Consider the following 19,705-nt stretch of genomic DNA (forward strand, 5'->3'; position numbering starts at 1 on the left):
GGAATAGGCTCTTTGTCATCCTCATACATCAACTATATGTGAAATAGTTCTACTTATCCTTCAAGACTCATGTGCTCTTGAAAATTCACCCCCTTTCTCGGGGGAGAGGTAACTACCTTCTTTAGACTTACCATGTGCTTTGTTGACATTGTTTCTAAAATATAATTGATGTATTGTGATTTTTTTTTTTAGATGTGTTGTTACTTACCTTATTTCACATCAGGATCTAGGCATATATTGTTACTTGTGTGTTTATTAATTTATTTCCACTAGAAGATTGTGAAGCTGCGTGGTGTAATAAAAGGCAGTTGGATTTTGGAGCTATACAGACCCAAGTTCAGATCCCAGCTGAGTAACTTTGGCCAAATTACTTAACCCCACCCGCACCAACACCACCAAACTAACATGACACTTCATAGTCTTGAAGGGTTTTATATTTTCTCATTTAATCCTTATTTGTAAAGTGCCCAACATAACTTATACATGTTCCTGTTCATACTTTGCACTTTCATTCTTGAGGTCAGCAGTCATGCCACATCTTATTTATTTTTGTAGTTCTTTAAATTCTTTTTGAAATGGGGCAGGATATGAATAGATAATCATCTTCTGTGCCTGGTACATTGTCCGGGATGGCACATAGTATGTTCTTGATGAATTTTATTGAATGAATGATGTCAGTACTTATTCCATGGAAACCTTAGCACCCCAAAATACAAAACTTCCTATTCTTCTTTATTGTATTGCCAGTTTATACTCTGAATTACTTTCCTTAGTGATCCATAGGGAGTCCTAAAGGAATCCCTAGAAGAACTCTTTCCTTTCCCAGGTGAGTCTGAGTATAAAATGTTCCGATTGTCCTAGACAGACTGCACCAACTTGTCTTGCATACTTCCTACTGTTCATCCTCCCTTGATTTGGGGGACCAGGGGAAATTAAAAATTTATCACGTCATTTAAAAATGACAGTATGATGGGGGCACCTGGGTGGCTCAGTTGGTTAAGCGACTGCCTTCAGCTCAGGTCGTGATCCTGGAGTCCCAGGATCAAGTCCCGCATCGGGCTCCCTGCTCAGCAGGGAGTCTGCTTCTCCCTCTGACCCTCCCCCCTCTCATGTGCTCTCTCTCTCTCAAATAAATAAAATCTTTTAAAAAAATTTTAAAAATTTAAAGAAATGACAGTATGATGAAAAAGATATATTAAAGATACATACTTAACTTTGATCTAGAACAAGTAAGTTCTGTATTCCAATAACTAACCCAAGTTTACACCAGAATCTAAAAGAATAGCCCTCTTCCAATTGATTGGTAATAAGGTTACTTGTGTTCAAAAGTATGACCACCCTTCTTACTAAGTGGCACATAGGAGTGTTACAGGGTTGAAGGATTTTGGCTTTAGTTTCTGTTTTTCTTTTCCACCCACTAGACTAAGTCTGTTCAGAGCACCAGAGAAAGACTGAACAGTTTGGTTAAAGACATTACACAACTAAAAAGATTTTTAAGTGAGGAGCTTGTTAAGGTATTCCTTAACAGTGGGTGTCACCTAAAAATATCCCCTCTAGAATTGGAGGGAAAGGCTCTCTCCATCTGAAGTATTGGCCTTTCTGAAGAGCAGTTTGGATATACATAGCAAAAGTCTTAGAAGCATAAGTACTGTTTAATCTAACAATGCTAATTCTGGAAATTTGTCTTAAGAAATTAATTTAGGGTGAGGACAAAGTTTTAATCTCAAGGCTATTTATCTCGTTGTTTGTAGTAGTGAAAAATTAGAAATGACCTATATGTCCACAGATTGGGAGACTGTTTGGATGAAATGATGGTCATATGGTAGAATACTATGCAACCATTAAAAGTGGTGTAGAATTTTATAAGGAAAACTTAATGTTATGTTTATTAATGAAAAGGTGATAAAAATAACATATATAGTATAATCTCACATTTTAAAAAAATCTTTTTAAGTTCATTTATTTATTTATTTAGGTAATGTCTACACCCAATGTGGGGCTTAACTCATGACCTTGAGATCAAGAGCTTCATGCTCTTCTGACTCAACCAGCCAGGCACCCCTCACGTTAGTTATTAAAGTGGCTGATTAGGATTATAAATTGATTTTTTTCTTTATTTATATTTTCCAGTATTTTTATAGTGATTGTATCGTGCTTTATAATAAAAGAAATAATTAAAACAAATAAAACTGAAATATTTTTCAATTGTCCCATCTACAGGGAGATTCCATGGAGCTAGAGATTTGGTGTCTCGAAATGAATGAAAAGTAAGTGCTCTGTCTTAGGGTCCGTGGCTGTGGTAGCTGAGAATAAAGCAGATGACGTCATGTGAAAAGCGGGGCTTCGTTATCAGTAATGGAGGGTGTTCTTCCCACTTAACAAAGCCAATAGGTCTTTGCTACAGTTTGCTTCATGCTTGGCTTCCAGCCCAGGCACAGAGATGACCTTCAGCGGGAGGGTCAGTCCAGAGAAACTTAGATGCCACAGGGAAAGGAGCAGAGAAAAGACTGAAAAGGATTTGTTGTTTTCCCCGAGTACAGATAGTTCTCTGATTAAATCCCTTGCGAGCTCTTGTAACATGACTGCTCTGTGTTGTCTGTTTTCTGTGTGGCAGACATCCAAAACGATTTCCCTTCACTACTCCTTTTTACACGTTGTGTTGGTCATAGATTGGAAATGCATGTTATTTTCCTTCTCCATTTTCTTCCTTCAAGGCAGATTAGCTTATTTCCTGCCTGAAGCTTCAGTTTTCAAGAATAGTATGTAGGAGAATGGAGGAAATAGCAACACATCAAAAGAAAAATTTTAATAATAAGTCTGTGAGGTGTGGGTATTATTTTTCTTTTCTAAGGAGAAAGCAATTGCCACATTATTTAGTCTAAAAATTTTAGTACCAAACAGACTTTTCTCCAAATTTCCTATTAGATGTAGAGAGGTAGACAGCTCATAAGATACTATATTGAAATTGTTTGCACCTCCAGTAATATAATTGCAGTGTTGAATTACTGTTTTTACATGTGTAGCTTTATTTCTTAGATAACAGCTTCAAAGCTAGAAAAAAATATATTAGGTGCCTTTTGGTATCTATCTGCCTGGTTCTAGAGCACAAAAAAGTAAAACTTCTGCTTACCTCAATAATCTGTTGATAAACTGACAAAGAACTCTAATTACACTTTTAGTTCAGAACATGTTTTCATGATAAATTTAATCTTATGCAGTTCTCACACTTAATTTGCAGTTATCTCTGTTGACTGTAATACTCTGTGAAAGGTGTTATATGGACTGCAAAGCAGGTTATATTCTATCAGAAGTCATGAATAATGCTAACAGATGAATCTCAGTCACTAGACAGAACATAACTAACACCTCTATATCCATTGCGTTTCTGTTCTTGGTTCTATGTGAGTTGAGTAGGCGAATGCTGAGCGTGTCTGTGTGCTCCGCAGGTGTGATAAAGAGATTAAAGTTTCCTACACGGTGTACAACAGACTGTCGCTGCTGCTGAAGTCCCTCCTTGCCATAACTAGGGTGACACCAGCTTACAGACTCTCCAGAAAACAGGGGCATGAATATGTCATATTGTACAGGTAAGTAGCATGGTGCTCACCTCCCTGATTCATTCATTAGCCCCATCACTTTGCACATTGTCTGACTGGTAGATGGGTATTCTGTGATTAATTTTGGACAGAGGGTTGGTAGGGTAGTTGATGCTATAGCTTTACTGTGATTGTCTATCCCTCCTCCTTTGTGATCCTCAGCTTTCTGAAGGTACCAGGTTCTTTGTCCTTTTGTTCTGCGCAAGGTCAAATGATTCCTGTGGAATGGATTTGAGGTTGTACTGATAGACGTCTGAAAGCTGAAAAAGGAACTTAAAAAACAGACTGTCCTGAGAAGATTTCATAGCCTTTTGTATTTCAGAATTAAAACTTGTCTAACAAACTGCTAATTCAATTTGTTTTTGATTAGTTGTCTGTGGATATAAAGAACTCGTCAGTGATTCTTTGAGTATTTTCCTTAGAGTAGTTCACCTCAACACATATTTATTGAGTGCCATTTTAATGCAAGCATTGTGCTAGGCCCAAAGAAGAACTGTACACAGGCCCTACCCTACAGGTGTTTCTAATCTATTCGGGTGACCGTTTGGCACATGCATAATTATAATAAAAAGCAGGATTGGAAAACTACATACATAACAGTATCAGGAGAAAAGTACTGGGAGAACACAGGGAGGGAAAGTTTGTTCTGGGTGGGAGAAACCAGACAGACTTCCTGAAGGAAGTGACATTCAAGCTAGACCTTGAGGCAGAGAGAATTTCAGCTGGTAGAAGTGAGGGAGAATGATCATTCCAGGTGGGGAGTGCAACAGATGGCAAGGCATAGAAGGGGGGACAGGATATGAGCTGTGCTCAGTTTGTTAGATGGACCCTAGTGGTGGTGTAGAGGATAAGTAGGAAAGTGTGAGAACAGAGCCTGGTAAGCCAGGAGTTCCCAAATCACCCAAGACTCTTTTCATATTAGTGATGAGCTACTGATTTTAGCCTTTGGCTTACATGTATAGAGCTGATTGTGAGGAGAAATTAATATAGCGGGATGGAAGGACTAAGGATTAGAGACTCAACTAGTTATGCTGTAACAATCTACTACTACCTGAGAATAGTTATCAAGTCATTCTTTAATTTCCTTAGCAGTAATCTAGCAACCTCACCCATGTTTATTTTTTCAAGTATTTAAAATATTTTTGTTGTCTTCTCTGTAGTCTTTGGGTTTCAAGTTGAGTATTCCACTTGAAAATTACTAGACCTTTATTCAGATATAACAAAAGAGGGACACCTGAGTGGCTCAGTCAGTTAAGCATCTGCCTTTGGCTTGGGTCATTGTCCCAGGGTCCTTGGATTGAGTCCCACATCAGGCTCTCTGCTCAGTGGGGAGCCTGCTTCTCCCTGTGCCTGCCACTCCCCCGCTTGTGCTTGTGCTCTCTCCCTCTGACAAATAAAGAAATAAAATCTTTAAAAATATATGTATATAACAAAAGATCGCTTATAACTCTTACTTTTCATTTACCTATGCTAAGCCCCCTTCATTTTGGTTCTTTTATAAGTAGCCATACTACACTACTAGTCGTCAGCTTAGTTAACAAGGACTCAGTCCTTTTGATTACCAGTGTTTAAAGCTTTCCTTTATTCTGTATCTCCGGAGTAATACAGTATTTATTGCTCACTGTTTATCATTTAGGAGTGCTTTTGGATACAAATAATATGGTTTAAACCATAGAGAAGTGGGTGTTCTGAGAGGTAGATTTGGCTTATTTTTCCCCCTTTTTTATACTATTGTTTTTTGGTTGTTTTTTTTTTTTAAGATTTTATTTATTTATTTATTTATTTGTCAGAGAGAGAGAGAGAGAGCGCACGCGCACAAGCCAGGGGGAGGGGCAGAGGGAGAGGGAGAAGCAGACTCCCCGCTCAGCAAGGAGCCTGAGGCAGGGCTCAATCCCAGGACCTCGAGATCATGACCTGAGCCAAAGTCAGACGCTTAACTGACTGAGCCGCCCAGGCATTCCTATACTATTGTTAACAGGTTAATAGTAGAGCCTTATACCATTAAAGAATAGCCTTCTGGGTTTTTTTTTAAAGCTATATTTAATCATTTTTCCTCTGGCCTTGTAGATTTAATCATGTCACTGTAGAATTACATCATTATAAAAATTCATTCTGAATTTGTTGTTCATTAAGACTGAATTAAAGTTAACTGCCATCTACTGTCTGTGAAGAAAACTTTTGCTTAGCACCTGAATGGCATAAAGGCTATAGCCAAGAAGGTGGTTAGAGAATTAGGTTATTTTAAGCACTATACGAATTACCAGTATTCAAATGAGTACTGAGCTTTTTATTTAAAAAAAAAAAAGATTATTTATTTGAGAGAGAGAGCACGAGCAGGGGGAAGAGCAGAGGGAGAGGGAGACACAAGCAGACTCCCCACTGAGCGGGGAGCCCAACACGGGGCTTGATTCCAGGACCCCAAAATCACGACCTGAGCCAAAATCAAGAGTTGGATGCTCAACTGGCTGAGCCACCAGAGGTTGCTAGCAAAATGTCTTTTGGCAACTTTTTATCGACATCATTCCTGTGTTATTTTATGGCAGGAGTCAGTAAACTATGGCCAGCAGACCATCTGCTTGTTTTTATAAATAAAGTTATTTTATTATTTTTTTTTAAGTTTATTTTTTTTAGTCATCTCTACATTCAGCGTGGGGCTGGAACTCATGACCACGAGATCAAGAGTCTCACACTCTCCTGACTGAGCCAGCCAGGCACCCCTAAATGAAGTTATTGTAGAACACAGCTGCCCCGTTCATTTGTGTATCATCAGTGGCTACTTTTGCAGGACAACAGCAAAGCCGAGTAGTCTGCCTCAGACTGTATGGCCTGCAAGCCTTAAATATCTGATCCTTTTAACAAAAATTTGCTGACCCCTGCTTTATGGTGTCTGTGCCTTTCGTTCATGTATTACAATTTGTGAGACCTAGGCTTCAGATTTACCCTGAATCTCATCCCTAGCTTATTTTTATCTCATGCTTAACGCCTAACCATAGGGCTTTGTACATTGTTGGAGCTTTGTTTTTAATTGAACAAAGCCATGTATGTGTTTAATTTTTAACCATATTACTAGAAAAGTATAATAATGTTTTGTAGTGTAGTTTGTAATGTTTTATAGTTCAGACCTATAGCTAATATAGACTGCCCTTCCCAGGAAAATTCAGAGAAAAGTTCTGCTGTGCTTATATTTTTGTATTTTCAGAATAGTCTTATGTAATTCTTCTATCATGGAAAAGGTTTTCGAATTTCTTAAGCAGTTTACTTTGGAATGACTTGTGACAAGCACGGAGAGCTCCCCTTAATTGAAGACCACTCTCAAAATCTGGTACCTTCTATTGCATATTTGAAAGTTGCCATGTAACACCCAGTGCTCATCACAAGTGCCCTCCTTAATGCCCATCACCCATTTAACCCATCCCCCACCCCCCGCCCTTCCAGCAACCCTCAGTGTATTCTCTGTAGTTAAGTCTCTTATGATATGCCTACCTCTCTGTTTTTATCTTATTTTATTTTTCCTTCCCTTCCCCTGTGTTGATCTGTTTTGTTTCTTAAATTCCACATATGAGTGAAATCATATGGAATTTGTCTTTCTCTGACTGACTTCTTTCACTTAGCATATTATACTCTAGTTTTATTCACGTCATTGCAAATGGCAAGATTTCATTGTTTTTGATGGCTGAGTATATGTATATATGGAATATATAATGGAAATTATTTATATGGAATTTATATATAAGGAATATATAACGGAAATAAATACATATGTCACATTTTCTTTATCCATTTATCAGCGGATGGACATGTGGGCTCTTTCTATAATTTGGCTATTGTTGATAGTGGTGCTGTAAGCATTGGGGTGCATGTACCCCTTTGAATCAGTATTTTTGTATCCTTTGGATAAAATACCTAGTAGAACAGTTGCTGGGTTGTACAGTAGTTCTATTTTTAACTTTTTGAGGAACCTCCATAGTGTTCTCCGGAGTGGCTGCACAAGTTTGCATTCCCAACAACAGTGTAAGAGGGTTCGCCTTAAGAAAGGAGATCTTAAATGTTCTAATCCCAAGAAAAAAACATTTGTATGTAGGTGATGGATGTTAACCTGACATACTGTGATGATCAATTTGTAATATAAACAAATATGGAGTCTTGTACATCTGAAACTAATATAATCTTATTTGGTGAATATACCTCAAAAAAAAAAAAAAATCTAGTACTTTCTAATAGTGGTGTGAGATCTTTTTGTGAATCTTATTTCTAGATTCTTTATTCCCCAGGAGGTATACTTTGCAGGAGCAGGAAGAAGAAACTAAAATTACAGGCTCCACTTAATTATTATTTTCCTTATTTCTTAGCCAATTCTTCCCATATACATCTCTATGCCTGCAGCTTACTTGAAGTAGTGACATTATTGCTCCATTAGGAGAAGTGGTCATGCAGATGAGAAAGGAAGGGTTTGTTTTGTTTGTTTTGGCTATAGAGGCCCTTAGAATAAAGAATCATTTATTTCTTTTTCTTTCTTTCCTAAGGATATATTTTGGGGAAGTTCAGCTGAATGGCTTAGGAGAAGGTATGTATCAAGGTTGAAAAGCATTTGTAGTGTTAAGAGCCTTCCTGACTTCAGAGATGGGCTTGGATGCTGCCTGTCATAATATGTAGCTTGTGATTCTAATAGGTGTGATACAAGTAAGGAAAAGACCGGTGGGTGGTCCAAAGAGCTTCCAGGGAATGACTGAATAATTTTCCCCAGAGTTCTAGTAACTCAGTATTTTTTCTTATTCTTTATACCATTGTCTGTTTTCCTAATTTTCTATAATGAGCATGTTAAATGTTTCTGATGAGCATAAGCAATTTTGAAAATTGGGCATGAAACCAAGAAAACCAGGAAAGCTTTATTGGAAATAATCGCCTACAAGGCCCCCAGCTCTTTCCTATACTTAGTTCTGGGGGGCAGCATGAGTAGAAGTGCAGTCACTTCTGTGCCTACATAAACCGAGGGCTTCGTGTGATAAAGCCCCAGGGCCCCTTTCCTGTCTCACTGGGCATGTGACACATTTGGGCCGGGTTGGTTAGGACTTGCTCAGACTTTAGGACTAACAGTTTGTTTTGCCTCTTTGAAGGTAGGTTTATCTGGAAATAGAATTCTGATTTCCCTTCCAATATTAGGTCATATAAAATAAATCAAAAGAAAAAAATATATATATACACACACACATAAACCTATATGAAATTGAGGCTGCTGCACTCATGGTGTGAAATAGATAAAGCCAGAGATTGTATGATAGGCTGCATGATTCAGGGAAAGCCAGACTAGAGACAGTGTCAGTGTTCTCTAGGGAAAAGCTAATTGTATATTTCTTCTTCTAGGTTTCCAGACAGTTCGTGTTGGGACAGTAGGCACCCCTGTGGGCACCATCACTCTTTCTTGTGCTTACAGAATTAACTTGGCATTTATGTCTACCAGGTGAGGAAAGAACCTTGGAATCCAAAAGAGCTCTTCCAAAGATGAATTCAAGATATTAAAGTTTGTTTTTCCCTCAAACTCCGTGGCTAAGCTTATAGTTCAGCTTTGCCATTGCTGAAATCAGTCCCCTTCTGGAAAATAAACTCAGAGAGAGAGCCCCGTTTCCAGATGGAAGAATCTGAGTGTCTCAGAGCCATCAATGTAGGGTTGTGGTTTATATTTAGGGGTGCAATAGTTAAGACTCTAGTGGTACCTGCCAATAGATATAAGGTGAGGGGTCCTCTGAAGACTTCAGGGGGGCTGACAAGGCATTCTAACAAATATTGTCATCTGCTTATTGCATTACAGGCAGTTTGAGAGGACTCCACCTATCATGGGGATTATCATTGATCACTTTGTGGACCGTCCCTATCCCAGCTCCTCACCCATGCACCCCTGTAATTACAGGTGAGGAATGTGTAGGGGCTTTCCCAAACTGCAGCTAGGGAGAGGCATTCATCTTGTACATAGAGTGCCTTTCTCAGCACTCACCAGTGGGCAGGGCGCAGTGGTGGAGACCCCACAGGGAGAGAAATGGAGTGGTTAGCTTCCCTTCCTGCTGCTGCCTGTAAGGTACACCAAGCCTTGGAATATACAGACTGAGAAAATTCTTGGACATTTTGCATCTTGACGGTAGTGATTTGACTTTCAATTTGATTTTACTTAGAGACTACAAGAGTGGCAGTAATAAACAGAATGCCCTTCACAAATTAAATGGTTTTCTGGTGACCATTGGCACAGTTTAGTTAGAGATTAGAATCTTCAGGCTCATGCGCATGCAAGCAGGGGCAGAGTGGGGAGGGAGAGGGAGAGAGAATCTGAAGCAGACTCAGATCCCAGAAAACAGAATTCTGTAGAGGTCGGAACAGATGTGTATCAGGAAGGATACTGCCTTTATGGGAAGGACTTTTGAAGTTGGATGGGGTCACCTTTGGAGTCTGGATTTTTGTTTCACTGCATCTCTTTTGCTGACAGTTCTTTAGTCCCAACACTGGCCAGGCTTAAGAAAATATTCTCAAATCATATGTCAGGTAGGATGTTTGGGTTAAAAATAAAAGCCTTGGTCAACCTCTAGATGTTGTTCTCTGGGGTATGTTTGACATTATCGAGGACTCACCACGCCTCTTTTGCCATACTGAGCTCTGCCTGAAACAGTTCTTGTCACAACTTGCATCCTTATCTAACCTCCCTCTGTGTCCTTCTCAAATCAACTGCCGTCACTATAAAATTGATGATTTATTTTCCCCGCATCATAGAACTGCTGGTGAGGACACTGGAGTAACATATCCTTCTGTGGAAGATTCCCAAGAAGTGTGTACCACCTCTTTTTCCACCTCCCCTCCATCTCAGGTAGGGGGAAACAGGTTCTGGGGGGGGCTATAGTTATTTGGTATATATATGGGCATGAACTGGTACCAGAATTTAGATACAGTCTCTTTTGGTGGTCCTGGTGATTGTTTCCAGAGGGTTATTTTGAGGGGTGAGGGGGAGCCTTCTTATCCAGCAGGTAATACTGCAATGTTTCTAGTCTGTAACCATGCCTTTTTTTTTTTTTAAGCTTGTATTATTTATTTGAGAGAGAGAGCACGCTCATGTGCATGCAAGCAGGGGCAGAGCGGGGAGGGAGAGGGAGACAGAATCTGAAGCAGACTCTGCTTTGAGCGTGAAGCCCAACACAGGGCTTGATCTCACAACCCTGAGATCGTGACCTGAGCCGAACCAAGAGTCGGATGCTTAACCGACTGAGCCACCCAGGCGCCCCTCTAGCCTGTAACCATTCTTAACCCACAAGATTACATGTAACCTTTACATTCCTAGAGACATCTTAAAATTCCCTAGAAAATGAGTCACAGAATTCCAAATGCATTGTGATACCAGAGAGGTATTCTACCCTACTCTTGTTAATTTGGTAGCTACTTCACTTTTGAAGTGGTAAATATGGTTCCTAACCATGGAAGGAGCACAAAAGGAACCAATAATTATTGGGCATAGACTGCCAATAAGAAACCAGCCGTGCAGTTTCTCCTCATAGTTGACACAGATATCTGGCTATCTGCATTCTTTATCTGAACATTTTTAACCATTAACTTTTCCACTTGAGTCCATCTCCGGTGTCAAACCTAGTTTCAGTGAAACACAGGCTCCATACAAGGTTTCCAGCTTCCCAAGCGCACCCACCTGTGTGGCCTTATTGTGTAATGTCCACGGTACCAAGTCTGCTTCGGCGAAGGAGTCGTTTGTTGCCAGATGACTGATTTCAGGGCACGTTTCTTCCCTTCCACCGCAAGTCATTCATCTCCCACCTCATGGCCTGCAGCTCCCGGCTCTGCCTGCTCATCCCCTCTGTCACTCCCCTCCTCTCTGACTTGCACATTAGGCAGTCTCTTCTAGACCTAACTCAGTTCTGTGTTCTCTAAACTAGTCCCAGATTATCCCCTTTCACCATCTTGTTTTGGGAGCCCAACAAATTAATTCACTACCCATAGATTTTTATTTTCTGTGTTTTTAAATTAAGAAAATATTTAAATTTACTTCATTCTGAGTTGTTAGGAGATACTGGATTAAAATTACGGTTCTCATCTGTTTCCAAAACGGAAGTTGGGCACAAAAGTTAGCTTAAAAAAAAAAAAGCTAGCTGAATGGTGTGAAAGAAATTACAAAATCCATGGGTCTCTGTTATTTCTTTTGTCCCCATTTAGAGTTAAGGAGGTTCTTGTAAAGTTGCCTAGACAGTTTGCATGTTACTGTTACTCCCCTCTCCCCATGAGTGTTTGCTCTGGGAGGGGGCAGCTTCTGGCTCTCTTACTGACATAGAACAATCCTGACCCAAAAAGAGGGAAAGGCCACCAGAGCACATTAGTACAAGTAGATTAGTTTTTAGATGACCAAAATATGAATATGTCAAGTTTGATGTTCTTTGAAGTTTTATTTTTTAATTTTTTAAAAAAATTTTAATTTATTCATTTGAGAGAGAGAGTGAGAGCACGAGGGGGGTGCGGTGCTTAGAGGGAGGGAGAGAAGTAGACTCCCCACTGAGCAGAGAGTCCGATGCAGGACTCAATCCCAGGACCCTGGGATCATGACCTGAGCCGAAGGCAGACGCTTAACCAACTGAGCAAGGTGCCCCTATTTTGTTTTATAAGTGATAAATTTGTAAACAGTAAATGAAGTTGTGATTTGGGAGATACGAGGATGGTGAGGCTGGGCCTTACAAATCAGTTTGTCTCTTTCTCGAGTACAGTGGAAATTTGACCTGACCCCAAAAGTAAGGGGAAATTAAGTAGTTCCTGCATCTCCTGTTTGCACGGAGTTTGTTGACTTGTGTAAGGGGAGCCTATCTTTCTCATGGTATCAGTTGCCTGCTGTGTCTTGTTACAGTTTGAAAGTAGATTGTGCCAAGATCTTACCAACACTGAGCATCCTGTGGGTGGGCTGTGTCACTACCCTCTGAGTACCTCTAGTTGAGGCTGGTACAGTTTGGTGCAAAAGTATTCATTTTCAACCTTAGTGGTAGAACAGAAAGAGAAAATGATTTGCCAGCAAGTCTCATCCTTCCTGTAAATATTGAACTAGTTTCTTCCTTGGCTTAACCCAGGGAATTGCATAATTGTTCAACAACTTCTATTTGAGCTTTTTGCAAAGGTCCAGTAAATGCATGTTAATGTGGTGTTTGTTTTCCAAAAAAAATACGGACCATTGTGTCATGTGGGCACAAAGTCGAGTCAGGAAATAGCTGTGACCCTGAACCTGCTACTGTGATTTCAGGTCCGACCTCCCGTTCTAAGCATTAACTAGCTAATTGGTAAGACTTAAAGATAGAACAGCAAGACCCAAAATAATCATAATTAGCTTTGAAATCTAAGAGTTTTTAAAGTGCCCCAGCTTTTGCTGCATCAAGTTCTCCTTCACCATGCGGGGCTACACTGTCCTGCGTCCACCTGTGCTCACACACGCATGCCTACACCTGTACACACCCATTCCTCCTGCCGCAGATGGCATAGTCAAGTCTGCAGCTGGGGGCCTGAGCGTTTGTTTGTTGTGTTGTTTTGTTTTGTTTTAAGATTTTATTTATTTATTTGAGACAGAGAGAATGAGAGACAGAGAGCATGAGAGGGAGGAGGGTCAGAGGGAGAAGCAGACTCCCCGCCGAGCAGGGAGCCCGATGCGGGACTCGATCCCGGGACTCCAGGATCATGACCTGAGCCGAAGGCAGTCGCTTAACCAACTGAGCCACCCAGGCACCCGCGTTTGTTTTTTTTTTAAGATTTTATTTGTTTAGTTGAGAGAGCATGAGCAGGGGGAGGGGCAGAGGTCCCTACTTTGGACACAGAACCCAACGCGGGGCTCGATCCCAGGACCCTGAGATCTTGACCTGAGCCAAAGTCAGACACTTAACTGACCGAGCCACCCCATTGCCCTGGACCTGAGCATTTTTAAAGTTCTCGTCAACAAATGTCAGTTGTTTAAACCTATCCTTGCAGATTCTGGGTCCCCAGGAAAAGGTCTCCAGTCTAGCATTGTAACCTCAGCGTCTTCATCCTCAGCACGCCTTGCACCTGCTCTCAAGGCCTTGCTGCTGGAGGCCATTCTCTAACATCCTTCCGCCTCTTTTGACTAAGGACACACTAATGCTTGGTTCGGGTTTCCCTGTTTTGCCAAGTCATACCAGCTTGACTCAGCTTTGTTTTCCACCTGCTCATCAGGGCGACAAGCATGTATGCCCCCTGGGATAAATGTGTCTTCCTCAGACGCTTCCAAGTTGTCCTTCTCGGGAGGCAGCCATGTTGCTCTCTCCCTGCCGCACCCCTGACTTCCAGTGTGCAGTTCAGCCCCTATGGCTGGCTCCCCTTTCAGAGTTGTTTTCACTTCTTTCTTAAGTCCCTTTCTGTTTTCTTCTCTTGTTTCTCCTGTCTCGTGTGTATCTGTGCACAGTGTGTGTTTACTGTCACAAAGGCACATTTTCAGACCCCTACTCCTGTGGTGACGGACACTCTGAGGGTCCCCATGGCAGGACTGGCCTTTTCCCATCAAGTGAGTCCATACTGGGAAGAAGGGGATATAATCAGACGGCATCTTTTTATGTAAAAATTATACATAAAGTACAGGGAATAGCTATTTAAATGTCCCCAAGTGTTCTGGGGGTTATTTGAGGTTTGGTAATTGATTTTTAACAGGATGCAGCCATAGCACAGCAGCCCAAAATAGGATGTTTCGTTTGCCCCTCCTCCTACCATTGATGTAAAAAATACATGGAGTTATTTATATCTTATTTCCAAATAAACAATCCAAGAGTGGTATTCTTTCTTTTTCAGTATAAATAGAAACTCTCCCATACCCAGGGGTGATGGAGGGTGTGATTAGGGAAGACGCCTTCTGTTTCAAAGGGACCTCAAGGACAAAGGAGAAAATAGAATGACCTGGGAAAAACCAATGACTTTGGCTGCAAGTTCTGCTCGGGCTTGTGCTTCGCCAGTCCATTGGGCTGGAAACCTCAACAGTTAGCTGAGCCCCTGGGAAAAGGGGGAGCAGGGAACTCATTTGAGGCCTTTGGAAGGCTGCAGAGCTGGGAATGTCAGTCCCACTGCAAACAAGTCTGTGCTTTCTTAGCCACAGAGTAATGGCCTGCTCTGTCTTTAACCCTTACGTCAGCCGCCCCCCCCCCCCCCCCCCGCCCCGCATGAGGATGTGGGCTGGGATCCATTCCTTACCTCTCCACAATCTTGATCATTAGTCATACTCTAGGATTGCCTATTTTTTCCTCCTCCTTTCTTCTGCCCCTCTTTGTTTTTCTCTCGCTTAGCTCTCAAGCTCTCGCCTTTCCTATCAGCCTGCTGCCCTGGGCGTTGGATCAGCTGACCTGGCTTACCCAGTAGTGTTTGCTGCTGGCCTAAACGCCACACACCCTCACCAGGTATCTTTAAAGATGGGGAGGACCCCGGGGGTTCCTGTGCTGCCTCCCCTGCCTTGAGGCAGTGGAGGGGCCTCTTCACGCGCCAGTATTATGCTAAGTGCTCTGAAACAAGGCTCTTAGGTAACTTCAGAGGGCTGAGGTGACGCCAGGAGGAAGGGCCTCCTAGAGTTCAGAAAGGAAAGAAGAGCTTCCAAGTGTTTTCTCCCTCTCTTTCCTCTCCCTCTGTAGTTCTTACCACATACGTCACGTCTCCCATTAGCTGAGTCCCAGAGAAGACAGATCCAAGGTTTCCCGCCCATTGCAGCATTGGTGGTGGAAAAGCTCGGAGGCACTACCATCACACCAGGCCAAGTTTCCTCTCCAGGCCAAGAACACTGCCGTTGTTCACTATATTCTTCCATTTTCCCCCAAAGCTCATGGTTCCTGGGAAGGAAGGTGGGGTACCCCTTGCTCCCAACCAGCCTGCCCACGGTGCCCAGGCTGACCAGGAGAGACTGGCAACCTATACTCCGTCTGACGGGGCGCACTGTGCTGCCACACCTTCCAGCAGGTGAGTTCACGGCCTGGCTGCTCAGGCAGCCAGGGGCCCATCCTCCCTGACACCTGTGCCTATCTGGTGTCAGTAAAGAGTTGCTTTCAGCATTGCCTCAGGGGTGGCACTGAGGCCCCAGATGTGGAATTCTTAAAGTTCTCGATAAGAATCTTACATTGCAGCTGGTATGTAAGGAAGCTGCCCCGAGCTTGCTATTAACAGCCAACAGCCGGGACCTACTTCTTATCACCCTCTTCCAGTGAAGGGGACCTTCAGATGTGGGTTTTTTTTTTTCTCTTACCCCCAAATTCATTCCCTTGGAATGAGTCCTCAGTGTTTCCTGAGGATCAGAGCAGGTGGTTTGCTGTAACCCTCAAGTTTGGGGCCACAGTGGATCTGTGGTGGTAGTTAGGATTATTGTTGTTGTTGTTTTTCCTCTGCTATGTTAGCACCTCATGGAGATTTTTTAGAAACAACTGTTTTTCTTTGGTAAAAATTTTTAAAAATCTTTGTATTTTCTGATTACAGAAGTGATACATTCTGTAAATTTCAAATTATGAAGACATTGATGAGGTAGAACATGAAAGTTCTCATTATCCTACCCTGCACAAATCACCGTTACCGCCTTTTCAAAGATGAGAGGATCTCAGAGGGTTAAGTAATTTGCCAAAGAGCACTTAGCCCACACAATGGCCCGGCTCAGGCCGAGCTCCTCTTTCCCTTACACTTGGGAGTTCTCCCATGGGAAGATGAGGCTGTCCTGACCTGCCCTGCCCTCCCTTGACTGCAAGGCCCCAGAGATAATGACGTTGATTGCCCCACTACATCCTAAATGAACTTTTGGATAATAGATTTTTTTTTTTTTCATTCCCACGGTGGAGCAGTTGGAGGGAAATTATTTGGGAAGATCTTTTTGTGCCATCCACCAGGAAAAATAATTACTTTCATTCCTGGTTTCCCAAACTTCCATCCTTTTATCCCTCTCCCTGTCAGATAATCAAAGGAATATCCCGTTAGTCGTTTTACACTCTAGTTTTCTGAGCCTTGACTCCTGAAGCGTGTCTGGGAGTAGCTAGAGATAGAGGACCCTATCTCTTCTCCTTGGGGTAATGGGTGCTTAAATGCAGGTCATCAGAGCTCAGGCCTTTCCTCAGTGCTGGTCTTTCCTGCTGGCTGGCGTCCTCTTGGACGGCACAGTCCTCCCTACCTTGAGCCTCTGCTTTTGGCCAGAGGACCTTTCCTAGCCCCTGCTGCTGCTGGGGCTGTGACTACTAGCCTGGTGGCCACAGGGTGAACCCCCACCTGCATCCCCCATCCCCCATCATCCAGGACTCCACATCAGTCTGGAGAGCTGGAGAGGGAAGGAGTGGGCAGCCAAATGAAATGTGCCATTGAAAGACCTTGCTGAACAGAGGGTTGATTAGGGGTGAGGAGAGGAAACGTGGTGTGGAGCACAGAGGACCTCAGCCCGGGCGATGTGTCATGGGCAGAGAAAGCTCTGCCTATCTGAAGAGCCAAATTTGGGACTCTCAACTTAGGATAATGACACTGCCCCTTGTGAGGTAAGGCTTAAATTTAACACACAACTATATAAACCCTGTAAATGATTCCTTCTTATGGTAATTTTAGATAACAAAACAAGAAGGCAGAGAACAGCTTAAAGCTTGAGTCTGCCTATGTCATGGATTACTGTTAAAATCACGGTTAAGACCTCTGTTTGCCTGTATGCATGATTGCTGTATGCTTGGTAACTGATGCTTACCAGAGGTGTTTCAGATTAAATTTAATGTAAGCCTTACACAGTTGTAACACTTGAGTTTCATTCACATATGCCTCATTTTTAGTGGCTCCTGGAAGTGCAGTCCTCTGCTGTCAACTCAAAGGGAGAGTGACAGTGGCTGCAGTCAGCCCCGTATTACCGTTAACCACGTGGGTCGGCTGGTGGGGGGCCACTCCTGCTCTGGACTGCAGCCCCACCAGCGGTGGGTTTATGGGCAACCAAGTAGGTTCTGCCGTGGTTTGAGAATGAGTACCAACACTGTCTTTCTTCTTCAGCGAGGATACTGAAACGGTATCAAACAGCAGTGAGGGCCGGGCATCCCCCCACGATGTCTTGGAGACCATCTTTGTCCGCAAAGTGGGGGCTTTTGTCAACAAGCCCGTCAACCAGGTGATTTTTCTGGCATTGCCACCTGTGAGCATGTCTGAGCCTTTAGAGTGAGGCCTTAGGGGCAGGGCTCTTCACTTAGGGTCTGTGAGACCCCTGAAAGTGCATGCAAAATTGTGTGTGTGTGTGTGTGTGTGTGTGAATTTTTTGGGAAGAGGGTTAGTAACCTGTGACTGCTCTCCAAAAGAAGTTCACAGCTCTTGTTCTGTGATCATATAAGCACACTCCCCTAGGAGAGGGAGACTAGGCACCATTTGGTACAGACACCTTGCACTCAAGTGTCAGGGCCTCAGCCTTACTCAAAATAAGAAGTTCCTCTTCAGCTCTACCAGTGCAGAACAGTTGTTACCCAATCACTGTGGGTCAGGCTTCCGAAGCTGACTCCCGGGGTCCAGGGGGGCCCTAACCCTGTTTATGTTATGGGTGTGTGATGGGAGGCGGGGAGATTTGGGGTTCGCCAGCAGGATGGGAACCTGAGGACAGTGTGGTCAGCCTGGGTGTGCAAATCTGCTGGACCCACAGGCAGCTGGTGGACTCTGAGGAAGCCTGTAAAAGCTGGGGCAGGGGTGGGCACTGAAATTTCCGTGTCTCTTCAGGTGACCCTAACTAGTTTGGACATACCCTTTGCCATGTTTGCTCCCAAGAATTTGGAGCTGGAGGATGCCGATCCCATGGTGAGTCCCCCTTTGACTTAAGTTAACAGATGGTGCTGTGTGTGTCGTCTTCCTGGGCAAGTCACTGTTCCTCCACAGACTATTAACCATGCTCCTGGCTTACAGATTTTCAACCAGGTTGGGTCCCTTACAGATCCTTTGATTATTAACAGCAGCTTGCACCCAGTGCATGGAACCAGCCCCTACCTCCACCTTGTTCTGAAACAGGTGAATCCTCCGGACTCCCCACAGACCGAATCCCCTCTCCAGGGCAGCCTGCACTCGAATGGCTCCAGTGGGGGCAGCAGTGGCAATACCCATGATGACTTTGTCATGATCGACTTCGTAAGTTGCCATCACCTTCTTGGACCTTTGCTGCCATAGGGGAAATAAACCAAGAACTGTCCAGGGTACTTGAACAGGACTTCCTTCGCAGGGATCAGAGGGACTGGTACAGATAGGGGATGGGATGGGTGGGCACCTGGCTGTGCAGTTCATGGGGGGAACCTGCCCCCATGCCCTGCTTGGGGATACATTTGGAGGCCCATGAACAAGAAGGCATTTTGTGCCGTGTCTTTGGTTGAAATTCAACTCTAAATGAGGATTTGCCAGTGGTATCCATGTAGGCCCTATTCCTGCCTGAATGGATGGCCCTTTGCTAAGGAAAGGAGTTTGAGGGAAGGGAACATAAACCTTAGCACCTGGTTAGCACCAGGGCTAGAGCTCAGCTGCCCAGAGGAGAAAGGTATAGCAATTCCACCCCCTAAGATGAACCTGGAGGAACCCTTTCTCTGATAATTACTGGAAGGAAAGAGGGTTGTTCATAGCTTCTTTCCCCTGATTTTCCTCTGTGATCTAAGGCAAGCTAAACTGAGTCTGTCTTATTTTTGTAGAAACCGGCTTTTTCTAAAGATGACATTCTTCCGATGGACCTGGGGACCTTCTATCGTGAATTTCAGAATCCCCCTCAGCTGAGCAGCCTCTCCATAGATATCGGAGCGCAGTCCATGGCTGAGGACTTGGTATGGAAACCCCTTCCCCTGCCAGACCTCAGCCTGCAACCTCCTATCCTCTTTGAATGGTCATTCTTGCTCCAAAGGCCTGGAAATTTCTTCGTCTTACTGCCCCACCTCCCACACCTCCCATCCTCTTTATAACAGGAAAGAGACACTTTAGATCCTTATTTTCTGTTGATCACACTTGAGGTTGCATTGTGCCTGGCAGTCCCTGTCTTGAAGTTGCTTGCATCGACTTCCTCCTCTTCTGTCCATGCTCACCATTACTTCCCATCCCTGCTGTTCACTGTCTCGGGTCTTCGGCTTGCGGCTGCCACGAAGCCAAGCTGCTCC

The 19,705-nt window shown here is 43.2% G+C and overlaps 1 protein-coding gene across 10 annotated transcripts in view; it reads left to right on the top strand.

Moving 5' to 3' along the window:
• Positions 1–19,705, top strand: part of ATG13 (autophagy related 13) — a 54,010-nt gene that overhangs the window by 30,057 nt on the left and 4,248 nt on the right. For 9 of the 10 annotated variants that reach the window (XM_035012712.1, XM_035012706.1, XM_035012703.1 and 6 more), the window contains 11 exons: positions 2,221–2,267; positions 3,447–3,587; positions 8,120–8,160; positions 8,958–9,054; positions 9,403–9,501; positions 10,350–10,443; positions 15,418–15,554; positions 17,592–17,706; positions 18,300–18,377; positions 18,585–18,701; positions 19,250–19,378. In XM_035012712.1, the coding sequence (XP_034868603.1) occupies positions 2,221–2,267; positions 3,447–3,587; positions 8,120–8,160; positions 8,958–9,054; positions 9,403–9,501; positions 10,350–10,443; positions 15,418–15,554; positions 17,592–17,706; positions 18,300–18,377; positions 18,585–18,701; positions 19,250–19,378 (1,095 nt within the window). Of the gene's footprint in view, positions 1–2,220; positions 2,268–3,446; positions 3,588–8,119; positions 8,161–8,957; positions 9,055–9,402; positions 9,502–10,349; positions 10,444–14,025; positions 14,125–14,893; positions 15,005–15,417; positions 15,555–17,591; positions 17,707–18,299; positions 18,378–18,584; positions 18,702–19,249; positions 19,379–19,705 lie in introns of all 10 variants that reach the window. The other variant, XM_035012713.1, reaches the window with a different exon arrangement.

The sequence above is a fragment of the Mirounga leonina genome, unplaced genomic scaffold, assembly GCF_011800145.1.
Source record: "Mirounga leonina isolate KUSES-001 unplaced genomic scaffold, KU_Mleo_1.0 Mir_166, whole genome shotgun sequence".
Classification (NCBI taxonomy): domain Eukaryota; kingdom Metazoa; phylum Chordata; class Mammalia; order Carnivora; family Phocidae; genus Mirounga; species Mirounga leonina.